General features: G+C 39.0%; 1 protein-coding gene across 3 annotated transcripts in view; it reads right to left on the bottom strand.

Annotated features, from left to right (window-relative positions):
• ADAMTSL3 (ADAMTS like 3) overlaps window positions 1-17,289 on the bottom strand; it is a 174,311-nt gene that overhangs the window by 62,360 nt on the left and 94,662 nt on the right. For all 3 annotated transcript variants that reach the window (XM_048318254.1, XM_048318255.1, XM_048318252.1), the window contains exons 7-8: window positions 10,984-11,110; window positions 2,335-2,409 (exon numbers count right to left, since the gene is read on the bottom strand). In XM_048318254.1, coding sequence (XP_048174211.1) covers window positions 2,335-2,409; window positions 10,984-11,110 — 202 coding nt within the window. The remainder of the gene's footprint in view (window positions 1-2,334; window positions 2,410-10,983; window positions 11,111-17,289) is intronic.

Genomic DNA, 17,289 nt, shown 5'->3' with positions numbered 1-17,289 from the left:
GTTCAGTTCTTTTTAGTAACGTCTAACCTCCCTAAGTTCACGAACTCAGTTATCTAGCATTAGCCACTTGTAAAAATATTAGCTTCTGGTTTTCCTGTTTCTTCTGCTGGAGGATTAATTTCAGGGAACTTTCCATCTTTCTTTTGATTTTAATGCTCTTAAAACAACTACCAGGAAAGCCATAATACAGTCCAAATCAAAAACAAAACCAACACAATGAAACATTTTATTCAGACCCATTTTTGTGCTAATTACTTGGTTATTTTCCACCAAATCTTTCACCAAACCCAAGCAGGCAGAAGTACAGGGGGGCCCTATTTGTTAAAAACCCAAAGTAACATCTTGGCTCTCTGATGAATCTGTTACCTGTCTTAAAGTGCCCACAGACACAAACAAAGTACTTAATCTAACCAGCTACAGAGAAATGCACTCCTCACTCAAACTAACTGCTGGTTGCAAAACAATGCTCAGAGCATTTGTTTCAAATCTGTTATGTGCTACATCTCCAACCACATTTCCATTTTTGATTAGTCCAGCAGCTGTGCTTTCCTGGAACAAAACCAGATCATAAACCCAGGATGAAGCACCACAGAACACAAGATGAAGGGAAAAGTGCCAGACACTCCATAGTGCTCTTCAAGTTTTTGCTATTGCTGCTGACTGCACTTGAAGGACAAATATATACTGGCAACAGGAGGCAGTATAAAATCTTAACAATGAGTAGTCCCTGCTTCACCTGTTAAATTCAACTTCTTGCAAGCCAGGAAAAACATCTCTGACAAATGGAACCTGTAAAAATAGGTGATTATTTTTAAAATTCTGGCTTTAATTATACCAGCACACTCACACTGAAGTCAATGAAGTTGCAGACAAAGGATCGTTTGGTATCTCCTGTTAAGTGACAAATGCCCACGAACACGTACAGTGGGGAAGGTGGAGAAGCACCCCTGGAGCATTGGCTCTTGGAGAGCTGGCTATGAAGCCAGAAGCGATTGCCACCTCTCTCCCCACAACAGCTCTCAGTTGTTTTTCACCTCTGCAATTTTAATTTTAGGTAAAAAATGTCTAAATCCTCACAGATTTGCAAACAGATGTGCTGGTGGAAGTGGTTAAAGGAACATTTCACAATTCTCATCCAGCCAGAGAGTGAACTAACAAAGGTAATGCCAAGCCACAGCTTCTTTACGGAACCACCCTGGGTAGGAAGCCAGGAGCACTCTGTACTTAGTTACTGAGTTGCTGCTGCATTCCTCAGGAGCTTTCCAGAAATCCCCCAGGAGCCACTCAATCTAGTACTTTTTCCTCATACAAAGCTGAAACAACAACTTCCTTCTGCAGAACTACTTAAGAAAGTCCAAGAGTCCTGACCTGAACTGGTCAGTATCATTCCTTCACACATCCCCTCCAACAGTTTTAAGGGAATTATTGGAATTATTATTTATTTCAATGTAAGCTCAACTTTGTATATTTTTTGTATCAGTGGTATATCTAAAAGTCATTGTCACTCTGGAGCTGTTCTGAAGTGGGAGTTTTATTTCAGTTTTTTTCTTTGAAAGAACGTGACAATGTATTTCTGAAAGCAAACAAACTGATGGGCAGTTTTCAAACAAAATGCATTTTTTACTTCTGTTTACATATCTCAGAGCTGAAGTTCTTTTTATTTATATGATCCAGACTACATCTGCCACTCCTACAAATAAAAAATTGTTCAAAGTTAAGTGAATAGTTTATTTCACTGCCTGGTATGGCAGCACCACTCACCACTGAAACTATTAATTCTTTACACAAACTAGGCCTATGGATAAAGAAATTGCCATAAACACTGCCATCAGCCTTATAAGAAAATATTGGAAACCAACTGTCTGACAGAAAAGCAAACTGTTTCTCACTGGTGGTATGTAACAGCCAAAAGAATGACAAGGAAACAGGAACTCCATAGCTGTTCACCCTACTTCATTTGTACCTAGATCACTTGTCAGAGGCTTCAACAGAAATCTGGTTCTGAGTTATGCAAGGGTTATTGATCCCACACATAATCCTCTGGAAGTATTTTATTTTTCATGCTGTTTAAGAGTGCACTGTATTTGAGGCACCTTATATTGCTTTACATAGAAGGAATAGAAAGCACCACTGTGTATTCTATTTCTTTTTACCAAGTAGACTTTCCAGTGTTCTCTAGGACTATCTCCAGGCTGGATATTAAAGATGGGAAGAGGAATCAAGGTATCACGGTCATGACCTTACCCATATTACCAAAGTTTGGATGAGTTCAGATACAAGGTGCTGTTTTTATCTTCTGCCTATGTATAAATAAATAAAACAGCTCAGTCATACCAAGGTGTGCTGGTCCTTTCAGGGTAATTCTCACACTGCGACTCCCATGTGGTACAGCAATCACAGTTTCTTCCCCTAGGAAAATTAAACAACTGTTTTAGAAGTTATCTTTCATCAGGGAATTCGTACATCACACAATTAGACTGAAAACTGTCAAATATGTCTAAGAAAATATTGCACAGCTTTCACAATTTTTCTATTAAAAATATTATGTTATTTTATTAAGTACAGTGTACTGAGTCTGTTTGTTATGTCATGCAACTGTTCTACGAATGGACCTGTAAATCTTGCTTGCTCTTGGAAAATAATTTGCTATTAACAATAAGAACTGAAATGTCAGTAGTGTATTAGGAACATATTTACACTCTGTTGTCCTGGTTTTATTTCCTAATAACTGAATTGACATAAGGAATCTGCTAAGTAGTCCTTCCCCCTTACAAAAATCTGCAGCTGTTCAGTTTGCCCACACCTCATTTCCTGCTGCAGGTCACAACTTTAATAAGTGGCAGGACTTACAGGAAATAAATCATCTACTTAACACTAACCCTTAACCAATTACAGACCAGTTAAGAGCAAATATATAATAGCTATAAGGTACATGTTATAAGTGTCTGCATCTAACTTACCATATAAGATCATTTCTTCCAGTAAGAGGCTCAGTTTAAAATGAACTATAAACCCAACCAGTCCCCAACAGGACATGTCAATACAAAACAGCTTTTGGCTTCCTGAAAGGCCTCTTCATATATAAATGTGCAACACACTTACTTCAGTGCACTTTACAAAGGCAGAAAGTTATTACTTTTCATTTCAAATGTAGGAAGCCTGTGATTTGCCCGAGCAAACTGTGTTACCAGTCAAAGAAACAGACTAGAGACCCTCACACCAGCAAAAGCAGTGCTCTCAGAAAAGGGCATCCACAGGGACACCCACAAAAGGAAGAGAGAAGCATCCAGGGAGGACAGCATCACTGTGCTGTCACCCACTTCCATCATGGCCCAAGTGTTCATCCTCTGTGAGGCAGGACCTGCCACATGTGCCCACTGCAGGTACCCCCTGCACAAGATGCTCTGTTTGGGGATGGAACTACTGTAACTTCAGTGGCTGTGCAGAGGAAGTTCCTTTTTGCAGATTTAAAAAGTAATGTGTGTTGAAGGTCAGTGATACACTGGCTCCGGAATTACTCATAAAATGTTTAGAGGAAGAATAGCTGAGTTTAGTTTTAACTGAAAAATAGTTGAAAAATGTTTCTTTCCACTTCAAACCAGACCCCTTTATAGTAGATGCTAAATTATCAGCTTCTGGTTTACATCTCCTTAGCATAAGCTCGATTTCCTGCCAAATGTTCAGAATACTTCAAGCAAATACTGCAATTATTTTTTCTGAAATAAACACCTTCTTATGTTACAGGTTTTATATCGTCAATTTCTAGGAAGGACATTTAAATATAACAATTTATTTTGGATGTAATAAAATATGAGCTTTATTAATTTCATACTTGGGTATTCCACCAGAGTGAAAAATACTACAGAAAAACAATAATACAACTAAGGAGTCCTGGAAAAAACATTAACTACTGAGCACTTAATATCTTTTTGCATCTTGGTTTTTCATCAGAGGAATTGCTAAAGATAGCCAGGAGGTAGCGGGTGTGTATATCTTTAAAGTAAGGAAATAACTACTGAATTCACATGTGCTCAACAGTATTTGAGAGAAAGCAGGTTTGAGGGGCCCGTCCATCCTTACTTGGCTGGGAATTGTATCCCATCCTGATAACACCCATCAGTCACAGCACAAAACCTCGAGTCCAAGTCGATTATGACCAGTTCAGAATACAGGAACTGCTGCTCTGAAGGGGGACCACGGGCACAGCCCAGGTTTGCAGATGTGCACACATGTGCAGGACTCTCCTCTCGAGAGCAGCCAGGGCCGTCCTGCTGTGCTTCCTGCACCTCCCCACAGGCAGCTCCGCTCCCCCGGCAGACCCTGCTGATCCCTTTTCAGGATGCTTCACATTCCTTCAGCAGTACTACAGACATTCCACCCTCACCGAAGCACTCTCTGATATGGTCCAAAATTCTCACGGGGGTGCTAAATCTGGTGTTTCTCTGCGGCAGAGACAATATTACCAGAAAGTGTTTTATTTGCATTAGAGATGACTAAGCTCACCGCCACAGCAGCAGTCAACCTCTGCAGCCCACAGACCTGTCAAGAAGTCTGACAGCAGGAGAGTTTTGTAACCTGACTGAGATAGTTATGACCTAGGGCAGTCTTTCCTTGAGATGAAGTAAATTATAGGAAAAAATAAATGTGAGATTTTTGGACTTCTGAACAGAGATGAGGATTTGGAAGAAATGGGACAGAACTGACCATAAGGGATTCCTCCTCCTCCTCCTCCTTGGGACAGCTTTGAAACAATAGTTATGTTTGGCCAGGTCTGGCATCCAAAACTACATATTCCAAAGGTCTCCAGTTCTTGGCTGAATGTAATTCATATTCTTAAAGAAACACAAGACTCTGTAAACCCATTTTAAATGGTTATGCTGTACATTTCCCATTAAATCAGTAGTATCCACACTGTTAAAACAGTGAACTCTCATGAAAACATAAGGGGAAATTGCTGCCCTGAAATCTATACCGAGAATTTTTGATTACCTTTTTTCCCCCCCTTACAGTATTTCTGTGTCTTTGAAAGTTAATTGCTGACCTTTGTCTAAAGCTGAAAACAAATACCCTCAAAATCATCTGGAACATGCAGAAGCACTAGAGTCTAACATCTGAGCTCAGATTAAGGGCTCACCTTGAAAATTGAGAAACAGGTGAGATTGTGTCTCTCTGTCCTAACACTGCTTCCAGGGCAGGGATTCCCAACAGCATGTGAGCCATCTGCCTCCACTCTCACCCAGGGACTCTCTCAGCAAATGTGTGCACACACTACACACAGCACTTGCTGATTAAGCTCTCGGATTGCTTTTACTTTAGATGGCAAGGTTTGATCCTGTTTCTATGGTGTTAATGTGGATTTAGATTTTGGATCTCAATGAGAGCAAGATCAGACTCCCTGCTATGGTAAGACTGGGAGCTAATCCCCAGGATCAAAATAAAGGAGCACATTCCTAAACTCAATCCAATTCAGCAGGTTTTATTTGTTTTTCCATGTGGGCCATGGTGGACCCATTTACTGCTTCACATATGGGCCAGTTGGGATTTTTTCCCTCTCTCCTCTTATAGCAGGCCAGAGGGTTTATTTCAGGTCTATAAAAAAAGTGTTTCTTTCTATGTATTTGCTCAGAACTTATTTGCTGGTTCCCTGGTTCTGATCGAAGGCCTTTGTGCTCCCAAAGTACAAATGATAATCCAGGAACAACTGCAGAACACAAGAGCTAAAAATCTCAAAATATTTGGAGACTTACTGCAGTGGCTTCCCTCATCCACTCTGGCATCAGGCATAATTTCAGAAGACACTGCTGCTGGATTTAGTGCTGACCTGCCTAATGAAAGCAATCTGGGCAAAGCCAAACACATGCACTGGAGAAAACATAAAAGACATACAGCAAGCAGCCCCTCAAGAAAATGGATCTTCAGGAAATGCAGTACAAAGTAAGTAATGAAAGAGCCAATGTTCTTACAAAGAAATTTCTTCAAGACAAAAGAGACCATGAAAGTAAAGAAGGAGGCTTCATCCTACCAATAGCAGCCCCAAGTAAACCAATCAAACTAAAGGGATGTCGAGGCTGAAAGAGCTGGTGCTGAAGACCCAGCATCCACACTACAAAATTTCAGGTGCCTCATTGGGACTGAATCTAGTCTGATCCCATGGACTGTATATTCTGTAGCTGGTGGAGAACATCAGGTGCTTTTCTGGGACACATCTTCTGGTTTAGCTTCATCAAAAAATTCCATTTTATACTCTCCAAGAGTATCAATCGCTGTGATGTGAACTGATGAAAGTATGTTAGGGCCATGATGAAATTTGCTTCAAAAAACATGCTCCTTATCCACACTGAGATGCTAGTGCATTGCATTCTATCCCTCTCCACACAGTTTTCCTGCCAAACCAGTCCCAATTCCCTCCTCTGGCTCTACACATGGTTGATTTTTCCCCTTCCTCTCCACGTGTTTTTGACTCCATCTCCCACCCAGATTCCTTATCTAATCTCAGTCTTCTACTCTTCCTCTTTTCCTTGACTCTGTGTCTGTACAGCCAGTCCTACATCCTCCACCCACCTTCTCATATCTGCCTTTCCTCCACTGCACAAACTAACAACAAATTTTTCTGTTCAGCTCATCTCATCTTTCCCTCTCACATGATCTCATCACTCCCCACCATAGGTCTGAAGCTCAGATGACTGGCAGCTCTCCACAAAATCTCTTCTGAATGCCTGAATGTGAGGTAGGAGGCATCATGGAGTTCATCCCATGGCACCTGTTCCACACTGCAGTAAACCAGAAAGCAAGAGCAACCTCAAGGAAAAATTTTAATAGCTTATTTCTGGAAGAGCAACATGTTAATGTATTCTAAGGAGGCTGCACACATATGATCTGTTTGCAGCTAGGACTTGCAACAAGCTAGAGAACACTTAAAAGGATAAGTTTTCAGAAATTTCAGCTGTTCAAGAAGATTCCACAGAAACTGAAGGAAAAGGTTGGGGGGTTTTTGTAAAGGTTGTAGTAAAATATGTGTTGATGTTCACAGACATTGCAAAAGACTTATCCATGATCAGAAGACCATTGCCTGCCAAATTTCAAATCCCTGATCTGTGATCAAGTCCAACAATGGGGGGATGTTAAGATATATTAAAGAAAATGCTTCAAGAATGTTTTGACAGTGGTAAACAACATGTTTTTCTCCTCTGTGTCCTTGGAATACACTGAGTTGTTTTGGCTGAATTTTCTCCAAAACACATAGCACCTGGCATGAGAAGTTTCTGACACAACTGTCGAATTTTGGCAAATAATCCTGCGTATAAAGTGAAGTATCAGGCAACCTCGACAACTGGGGTTTCTAGCTCCATGTATATTGATTTCAAAGAGGGGGAAAAAATGTGAGGCAGGAAGTTGTCACAAAGTTGAGCTGGCTGATGACACAGAGGGCGGAGCTGTGCCAAAGGTCTCTGATAGATAAATGACCAAAGTGAAATTAGGTTTTTGGTTAGGCATGCCTGGGGATGATGACATACAAACAAGTGAGAAGAAGTGACCAATGGTATATTACACAAGTGCTACAGGAAATAAAGGACAGGGAAAAAGGAAATTCTGTTACAAAGCCATCGCCAGTGAAAGCTTTTATATAAGAAGCTCTTTAGCAAAACATTAAAAAAGGTAAAACTTGCAAGTAGCTTGCAGTTTGGGAATCAAATAAAACCAGATTAAGACAAGTTCGTGCCTTCAACTTCACCCCCCCATTGAACCAGCATCTTTCCTTTTTCATTGGTATCAGAACCAGAACACTTTCCTACCATTTCTTGCCAATGATGGCGTAGAAAGGAGATATGAGGGCCCAATCCCACAATTTTTCCATGTGCACAGAGTTCAGTGGAGTTAATGGGAGTTCCATGCATATAGTACTAGAAACATCAGGCCCAAGATATCTCAGTTCCCAATGGGATGGTACATTTTACAACCTATTACAGTTTTTGTTTGAATATCATTAGTCTAACCTTTAATCATTTTACCAGAATGTTGGAATCTGGCTTGCTGACAGAATTTTAACTTACTTTGTCTTTCAAAGGCAATTAAGTGTTAGTGGAAAAAATAAAGAGCTTTTGAAATGACTGTTCATTTCATATTTGCAAAACAGTAAGCTGCCTTTCAGTGCTGTTTAACTTTCTGATCAAAGGCATTAATTCAGTGTAAAAACATATAAAAAAAAATATAAAACAAAATTAGTCCTTCGTGAGAAATCATTTGCTACCAATGCCTAAATGTCTTTGTTTTAAAGTAAGGACTAAGATAACCAAGCAATATTATTTTCCCTTATGCCTCTTTTTTTATACTAAAATCTTTGGCTCTTGCTTTCCTTCCAGTTCTTTAATTTGCTTCATTGAACAGTAAAATTTACATCCTGCTCACAGCCTTAGGCTCCCTCTTAAATACATGTCTGTCATGTGTCGATATTTTCTCAACGCTAGTTCTGAAAGCCTCCAAATGACTCCTCGGAAGATAATGTGCCTCCCTTCACTGATCTTTTACCACAAAGAAAGGATGGCTTTATTTCCACATTTCATTCACACACAGGATAGTTATATGGAATTCATTGCGTAGTGTTGAACAACTTGACCTAAAAAAGATTTTGGCACCATCACAATACCAAGAAAAACATCCAGTTCTGAATTTAGTAGCGTGTGTACCATTTGCTCATGCCAGTGGTAATTCATTCATATCATCCAGCCTGCTACTGCACAAGATAAACCCAAAAGTTGGCAAAACTGGCATCTTTCCTCAGAATAGTATTTCTCAGCCTTTAATTTTAAAGGACTCTTAAAGAGACACTGAGTTATGACAGAGGAAACAATGAACCATGGGCATTCTTGATAACCTTCAAGGTAACAGGAGACCTTCCACCAAGTGATGTCAGCTGTAGTCAGCTCTTGCCTGAACCAGAATACCACAAGTGAGATTAATATTTTCTGTCACAAAATGACAGTTTCAAAACCAGATCCCTTTTACCACTCTGTCATTATTGTCCTTCCATCCTACGCAGCAATTGAATGCAAAACTTTTTATTTCACTTATTGTGAACTATCCAACCAGAGTCACCAATCCAACAAGTTTATTTTGGGTTGCCTTAGAACTAGCTATGGTGTCCCCAAGAATCATCCTTCTCCGGGAGAATCTCTGTTGCTGTAAAACTGGAGCAGAAAATGCAATTCCCTTCAACTCCAGCTGACCTTCACATCAGAAAGGGAAAGAGCTATTTTGTGCATATCTATATCTAGAAACACAAAATAAATACAGCTTAGAGACACTACAAAAATATTCTCCAATCTTCACTGCTTTACAAGTGCTTGCTCTATGCTGACCAGAAGCTCTGAGCATTTGATACAGCAAATGAATAAAAAGTGGCCCTCCATAAAAAAACCACTTTTTCAGCTCATTGTAAACATTCAAGACATTTTCTCAGTCTTTCAGGATGAAAAATTTTATGAGTTACTGAACTACACTCTCCCATCAATAAAAAATACCTCTAGTCAAAGCAAGGCAAAGGCTAACACTGATAGATGATCTAATATGTAAAAAAGGCTCTTTGACTTGTGCAAAATTATCCTGTGGCTTTAGAAGTTGCTGCCACAAAACCAGACACTTTTAAATTTAGATTGTCTTTTCTACACATGTGTACTGAATTACAGAAATTATGCACCTGCACAGTGGTACCCAACACCCTTGCAGGGCAGTTCAAGACATCACACTGCAATAGGCATTGAAATAAGAAATAAACTACTCCAAGTTTCATCCAAACTGAAGCATACTGCAAACAGTGACATTAAAAAACCCGTGGGAATAGTTACATATACTGCAATAAGATTTTAGTATGCTTCAATATACAAAGCTTTTTCAAAATCAGGGCACAAGTGAAATCTTTGCAGGCTGAAATACAACAGTGTTAAAATACAGGCAGCTGTCAGAGACAGCTGCCTCATCCATTTAAAAAAACAAAGTGGTTGCATTTGAACTTTGAGCACTGACTTTAAGAGCACTCCTCTTTCTTGTGACTTTGCAGCAAGGTAATTAACCCCAAAGGCCCCATCTCCATGGGATAAATGCTTGTGAAAAATACACACTGTGAGTTCAGAAAAAGAAAAAATTCTGTGAGGCAACTATTCTTATGATAAACACATGGGACTGTGAGACACATGGGACACACATATGCTCTGAGATTCCAGGGGGCATAATCTGTGAGGGTGGAGAGCACCAGTGTCAGAGGTGAGTCTTTGTATGGAAAACCTTGCCTCCATATCAAAATAGCCAGACTCTTCAGACTCCAGGAAAGGGTCTGATTCCAATACCCTTCCTCTTTTGTATTTCATATTTTCAATACTACTGAGACCTACAGAGTTATTCCCAGTAAGATGCTAATTTTGAGAAAGAACAGCAAAATTTGAGCCAAGCACACAAAAAAGACATGGAAGTATTAGTCCCTTTCACTTTGTGTTTTTTGTACCATACAATTAGCAACCTGCCCCTGAAATTCAACTGTCTTCAGACACCACAAGAAAAAAAAAAAAAAAAAAAAAGAAAAAACAAAGTTAATTTGAAAACCAGGGACTTTCAAGCACAGGCCACTATTTCCATAAAACCATCTATAAGATGTTTCCATGATTTAAAAACATTGCTGCAGCATCACATACACTGCAACATGAGGATACCCTCTAAAATAAGATGTGCATCTTGATGGTTATTCCTGATAGAATGAATTGAGTAGCTCTATAAAAAAACCCACATATCTCAAATTCTTTCCTAGCTATACCCTAACGTGTGGTATCCCTCATGGAATTTCAACAGACTAATCTAGCACAGACTTTAGAACTAAGTAGCTTTGTCAAACTGCAAACAAGTATATAGTTAAAAGGTCACTGCGATGTGCATGCTAATATACGAGCAGGAAACATAGTCAAGGATAAATTATCATAGGATCAATGTGCAACCTACTTTTTTCTGGTGAGACGTGTGCCTTAGCTTGTCCCCTCACAAGCCTGCATGTTGAGCCATCTCCTGCACAGATTCCACAGTTGTCTTCCTTGGCATTGCTCCCAAGTTGTCGATCACAGCCTACTGCCTGCCAACATCAACACCACAGTCAGAAGGAGGGCAAAGCTGTAGTAGACATGCTCAGGTTTCTGGAATTTTATTTATTATGTTATCCTTTTGATTTTATGAGTTGGCCTCATTCTATCAAAGCATATCTTGCCATTTAGGATTTTAAAAGCATACTGTCATTTCCACGATTTTAATGATGAACCACAACTGATATATTAAGCTATTCAAACGTAGGAAATACATGAATTCATTTCCCACTACTTATGTGAATGAATACCATTGAGCATTATTCTTTCCAACACAAGGCATAACTATGTTATTTACAATTTGGTTTTCACCACCTGTTTAATTAAGTCTGAGAAAGGATAAATACAATTAAATAATCCAAGTTAAAAATTTAAAGGGCACTCAGCCTTCAGCTTCATAGACAAAGAGTTGAGGGCAGTGCTAATATTCTAGAGTCTTGGCCATTCAGAATTTAACTGGCACTTGTGTAGATCTATTTGCCATTTACATCAATGTCATTACATACACATTTGCTAACCAGCTTTTAAAAAATTTGGACAATTCACTTGTCACCTTTTGATTTTTTCTGGTTTATGAATGTAAGACCCATTCCATAAAACTTTCCAACGATTATTATAAAAACACCCAAACTTAAACACTGCCAAAAATTCAAAAAGCAATTTTTAAAAAAAAACTGTCAACTGAAAGCCCTGCAAATTATAATGAAAACATTTTTCCAGGTTTTTCTTTTTCTTCATATCAGTCAACTCCACAAGAATGGGAGTGAGAATGGAAAGACTAAGAATAGACAAAATTGACTAAAAGCACTTTCCTGCTGAATGGAAGATAAATATTTGGCCTCACCCATCTTACTCTTCACCATTTCATAGAAGAATTTTTCAGGGACTACCAAATGCTGAGCAACGTGGTAAAAAGCTGATCTCCAGCTTTGAGCTTTCCCAAGTCAGCCTATATGCCTCTTATATTCACATATCCCTGAGAAGGGCAGCTAATTTGTCATGGGTGTATATACTTAATGAAAATCCAAACTGACAAATGGATAGAAAACCCTCTGGAAATTCACAGTTAAAGCAGTGCTAGAATTCTGAAACTGGCCAGCACACGCCTCTTCCTATATAAAAATGCTTGGAAGGGGCAGCCTTAGCTGCCAAGATCCACTGCATCTGTGCTGTGCCAAAACTGACACACGATCCCCTTGGAGAGGTGAGGATCGACTCCACACGTAAGAGGCAGGGCTGGGTCTTCCAGTCTGAGTTAACACACACACACAGACACACAAATCACACACATCCACTGCCAAACACGGAGAAATGTAATCTCAAAGTTTCACATGTCTATGGAAAAGAAAACAAAGCAGCCCCACCTCCTCCTTCTGCCCCTTTCCCTTATTTTCCCAATTCCCTACAGCCTGAATTCCCTTTCGAGGAGGGCATTAATGGGGACAGTTTACAGTGCTTCAGTTGAGAGACCTGCTGCAGTGAAGGCATCTCCTTCCTAAGGGCTCCAGATTTACCAGAGAAACCTATATTAGGAGCAGGAAATTATTTTATTCCTGCAGCTGAAGGTGATCTTAATCCTATGTAGCCCAGCAAGGAATTCATTTTAAAAAGAAATAAGATGCTTAACACTAAATCATTTCAGTTTTAACAAAAACTTAGTTGTAGAAATGAAGCAAATTAACACACATGTGGACTCAGACCATCTCACAACAGGTGCTTATTTACCACACAGAAGCCATGTGGGAACACTCTACCATAATTTAGGCTTGGATTACAGATTAAAATATTTCCACTTGAAGATGTTTCTAGCATTACCTCTGGGTTCATTATTGACATCCAGAAAATTGCAAAAACAAAAAGGTTGTAAACAAATTACTATAAACAAGCCTATCTTCCCATTTTATAACCAATTAGCAATACATTGAGAAAATAAATGAAAACACCATTTAAGAAACAGAAACTGACTGGGCCACTCAGTGAATCAGAAAGCAGATGAAATTTCATGGGATATAATAATACAGTGGTCAACACATTTGCCTCAGCATTGAAAACTCTTTCAGTTCCCAGCTCCACAACAGACTTTTGGAAACTCCTGTGCTTTTCCATTCCAATCCATGGAAGGGGTCTAACTGCAGCTGACATCCCCAGCTGACAGGGATGCTGCATGAATGAATCTCCTAACGTTTCTGAAGCATGCAGATGGTGCAGTGATGGAGACCATAACAGTGGATGAGAGAGTCTGTATTTCTCCTGGGCAGATTTTGAAGTAGTTACTGCTCTCCCCTGATTCTCCTGCCCTTATTCACATAAAGATACTGCTAGAACGTGGAGGTAAATTGTATTACTGCAAGTGTCATCTCTCGTAAATGTCTCAAAGGCATCTCCATTGCAAACTGCAATCTCCTTTCCTAAATATTAAAAAACTGTTCATTCACTCATCAATTAATTCCAAAGGAAAAAATAAGCTGTACATCATGATATCCCATGTGAAAAAGTGCTGTTTTTCTTTGTTTAAGCTCTTGTATATTTGTAGGCTACAGATCCTGCAAGTCTTTCGTGGGAGGAGGGCACTGAGCAAGCAGAGCACTTGCAAGACCAGCCCCTTAGAGCCCAACATGACAATAACAAACATCCAGACTGAGCTCTTACACACAGCCCCTGTGAAAACAAACTCTCATTGCGTGCAACAAAAATTACACAACTGTGCAAACACAAGGCATTACTGTGTCCAACGTGGAATGTAAGAAAAAAGATAATCAGCAGAGCAGCGTACTTTAGAGGACTGTTTCATACAGCATTATTGCTTATTTTTTAATAATACACAAATGCCACAGAAATAAAACAGGAGTGCTAGCTGCAAGGGACTTGGATGTGGGAAAAGGTTTACAGGTCCCCTGACAGCCAAGGTGGTGTGTTCAGCTAGATGCATTCACCCTCTACAGATTTCCTTCCCAGATTATGTTTACATCAACTGTTAAAAATATGAATTTCAAGCAATGATATCCTGGAACACAATTTAGAAAGCAACTCAAATTATAATCACAATTTTGACCTGAAATGATCACAGAATTCCAGATTTTAACATGAAGCACCCAAAAATTCCACAGGTTTTTAAGCCTCAAATTTGGAGCTAATTCATGAAGGAATTTTAATAAGTAAACACTGAGATGGGACATATTTCAAACTTGAGAGTCTAGAGCCAGCCTTTTTTATCCATTTCTAAACCCTTGGCTGGGTATTTCTCAGGTGAGCTGAACAGCCACAGACCTCACCAAAAGAAAAGGAAGCTGTAAGGTATAGCTTTGGAAACTGGGTCTCAAAAACATCTGGCATTGTGACACCAAATATCATGAATTTAAGGTATTCATATTTCAGCCAGTAACTATTGGAAAAAGTAGTGTTTGATGAAATAGTTGAAGACAGTACATTTGGTTATTTGCAAATAAATCTGCAACAAGGACAAGAAAATGATAAATGGCAACAGCCTTCCTCCACTCACGCACCACCTGAGGCAGCCAAAGAGGCTGATGATTTTCACAATTAAGGCATTTTGTAGGATTAATTTACCCCACATTGCTTGCTGTTTACAGAGCAAAGGAATCAGCTATAAATATTACAGGCAGACTGGGAAAACATCTGCAGGCTTTTAGGGCATAGTCAGAAATAATGTTAGGCAATTTTAACATAGGCTGAGTAAATGAAACAAGTGATAACACAACCTGTGTAATGGAAGGATTGGGACCCTGTGAATTTAAGAAATCTGTAATCATAAATATCATCATCCCAAAAAACGATACAGGTATTGTAATGACCAGGTTGTAAGTGAGCTCCTCAGACAGCGGGGAGAATATTCACAAATAAGTAAAAAAACAAACAATAAGTAGAAATTTAATTTCAAAAGAGTATTGATGAAAATGGGCACTTTGTGAATTTATACTAATGGCCATGATGGGGTATCTGTTAATTTGGGTATGGCAGGATTATTTTCAGAAACAGGCTATTGCTGTTCCTGATCCATTACTATTTTTGGGCAGAACCTGAATATGTTACTTGTCTGTTCCTACAAAGGAAAAAAAAAAAAAAAAAAGAAATACGAGAAAGAATTATATTGTTTTCTCACAAGCAGCTCGGCTAGAAAGCATCTGGTTAAGCAGTGAACAAAACCACTCATCTGCTTCAACAAATCTTAGCATGGCAGTGCTGTTGTGAAAGACAATACTGAAGGGTGTTAAATACTTTGTAGCATGCTTGGAATAGCTCATGTAGGTTCAGAAAGGCAAAGGATGAGCAAAAGGTCAGGGTATAAAATACAGTAATATAGATGAAAGAGAAGAATGAAATTGCTGCTGATATGTTAAAAGTGACTATGGAACATTACAAATATTTTTGCAATTATGAATCCAAAAATCACTCAGAAGCTCATATAAAGCTGTTTCTTTAGGTCATATTCAATTAGTAGTGTTTCAGCTGAGGAATTAGATTTGCACTAGGAAATTAATGTAGCATGTTCATTTTGATTTGTGAAGGTCCAAGAATAATCTGTTAAATTCAAGGATCTTCCTTTGTTAAGACACTTATAATTAAGTAAGACAAGAAAATGGACAGGACTGCAAGGTGACAGAATTTTGACTAAAATTCCAATACAGATGGTAAAAAAACCATCATAGTGGAAAAAAAGGCAAATTCCAGCCCTACCCTCTCCTCCCTCCTTTCACAGACTTCTCTTAATAAATATGAGTACAAGCATGGACTAGAATTGCCAGTGCAGAGCCCAACACAGGCTCAGGTTTTAACATTTCGACATTTGCTTGTTAGATCATTGCTTCAGCCCTCCTGAGCTGCGGCATTACCTCAGCTGGCCACTCACCTCCAGCTGCAGGCACTCCCAAAATAGGCACAGCACCACTTTTTTTGTGACAGCAAAAAGTTTTCTACAGCAGTGAGTTGTCAGTTATAAAAATGTTACATTTCAATTATTAAAAAATGTTCTGGAATGCCAATGACTCAAGATTATATACTTCAAATAAATAAGTTGAAGATACACCTACACTTTATAAAATAAAAATACTTATCTCAAAGATGAGTAAAACCAGACATCTGTGCATAACAAGATCATGTAAATGTTAAGTGTCATTATTCCTATCAAAAGCACGAAATCGTATACAGCAATATAGATAATTACATACAATATTTCTCTTTCAAAATGGGCTTTCCCCCTTCTAGGGTCCTCTGGAGCCATAGGTCCAGGTATAGCCAGAAAAAACAAATACATTGAGTTCTCCTAATAGAAGCGGCCACAAAAGAATAAATCACTGCTATTTTTATTTGTGACAGATACATAAATTCTATGAAACATTAAAACTGAAGCTGCACTGGTGCCATTATTTTTCTACTGACTGTGTCTTAGCCTAAGCTCTTTAGCAGACACGCCATTTAGATATTCAGCAATGTATTTGTTAAATACTAAATCATTTTCTACTTTGACTCATAAATTTATTATTGATACAGACTCTCATTTATCAGTGATTCCATTAAAATGATTAGCTAAGTTTCTGTTTTGCAGCATTCTATGTTTACTTGAGGGACTGGCAGCTCAGTGTCAGAGAGTGAGGCCCTTTATTAATGTGATTTGGTTTAATAAAATGAAAACAGAAAATCAATTCAACAGTATCTCAAAATGACATAATTACCATCCTCCTACAGCTGCTGAGAAAACCCCCCCAGTGCTCAGGAAAACCCACCTGAAGGCTACTCTGGGTACATTTCTGTTCTTGTGCTTCCATTGGCCTGGCTAGTTCAAAGGATGCACAAAATGTGTACTCCAGGAATAACCTGCAAGTGGAATTTTAACACAAACTTGCAGATGGCATTTAGTGAAATTCAGATGAAGCAGAAAACCCAGCAAATCATTTATGGGGATAATGTGCTTAAATGTGCTTAAAATGTCAAAGAAGTACTGTATTTCTGCTGAGCAAGGAACTGCACTGAGGAATGCACAAAAGGAGATGATAATTGTGCTTCACAAGAATGGGATAAAGTTACTGCACAGGAGATCCTTTCCCTCAAGGGCTGAACAGTCTGTAATTATCCCAGTACATGTTGTCCAGTGATTTTTATTTTACAACTGGCCAGCAGTAGATCTGTTGGAGCTGTACCTCAGTAAGGGGATCCT

The sequence above is a fragment of the Corvus hawaiiensis genome, chromosome 13 (genome assembly GCF_020740725.1).
Source record: "Corvus hawaiiensis isolate bCorHaw1 chromosome 13, bCorHaw1.pri.cur, whole genome shotgun sequence".
NCBI lineage: Eukaryota > Metazoa > Chordata > Aves > Passeriformes > Corvidae > Corvus > Corvus hawaiiensis.
The sequence above is the reverse complement of the archived record's forward strand: the minus strand, read 5'-3'. Positions and strand labels throughout refer to the sequence as shown.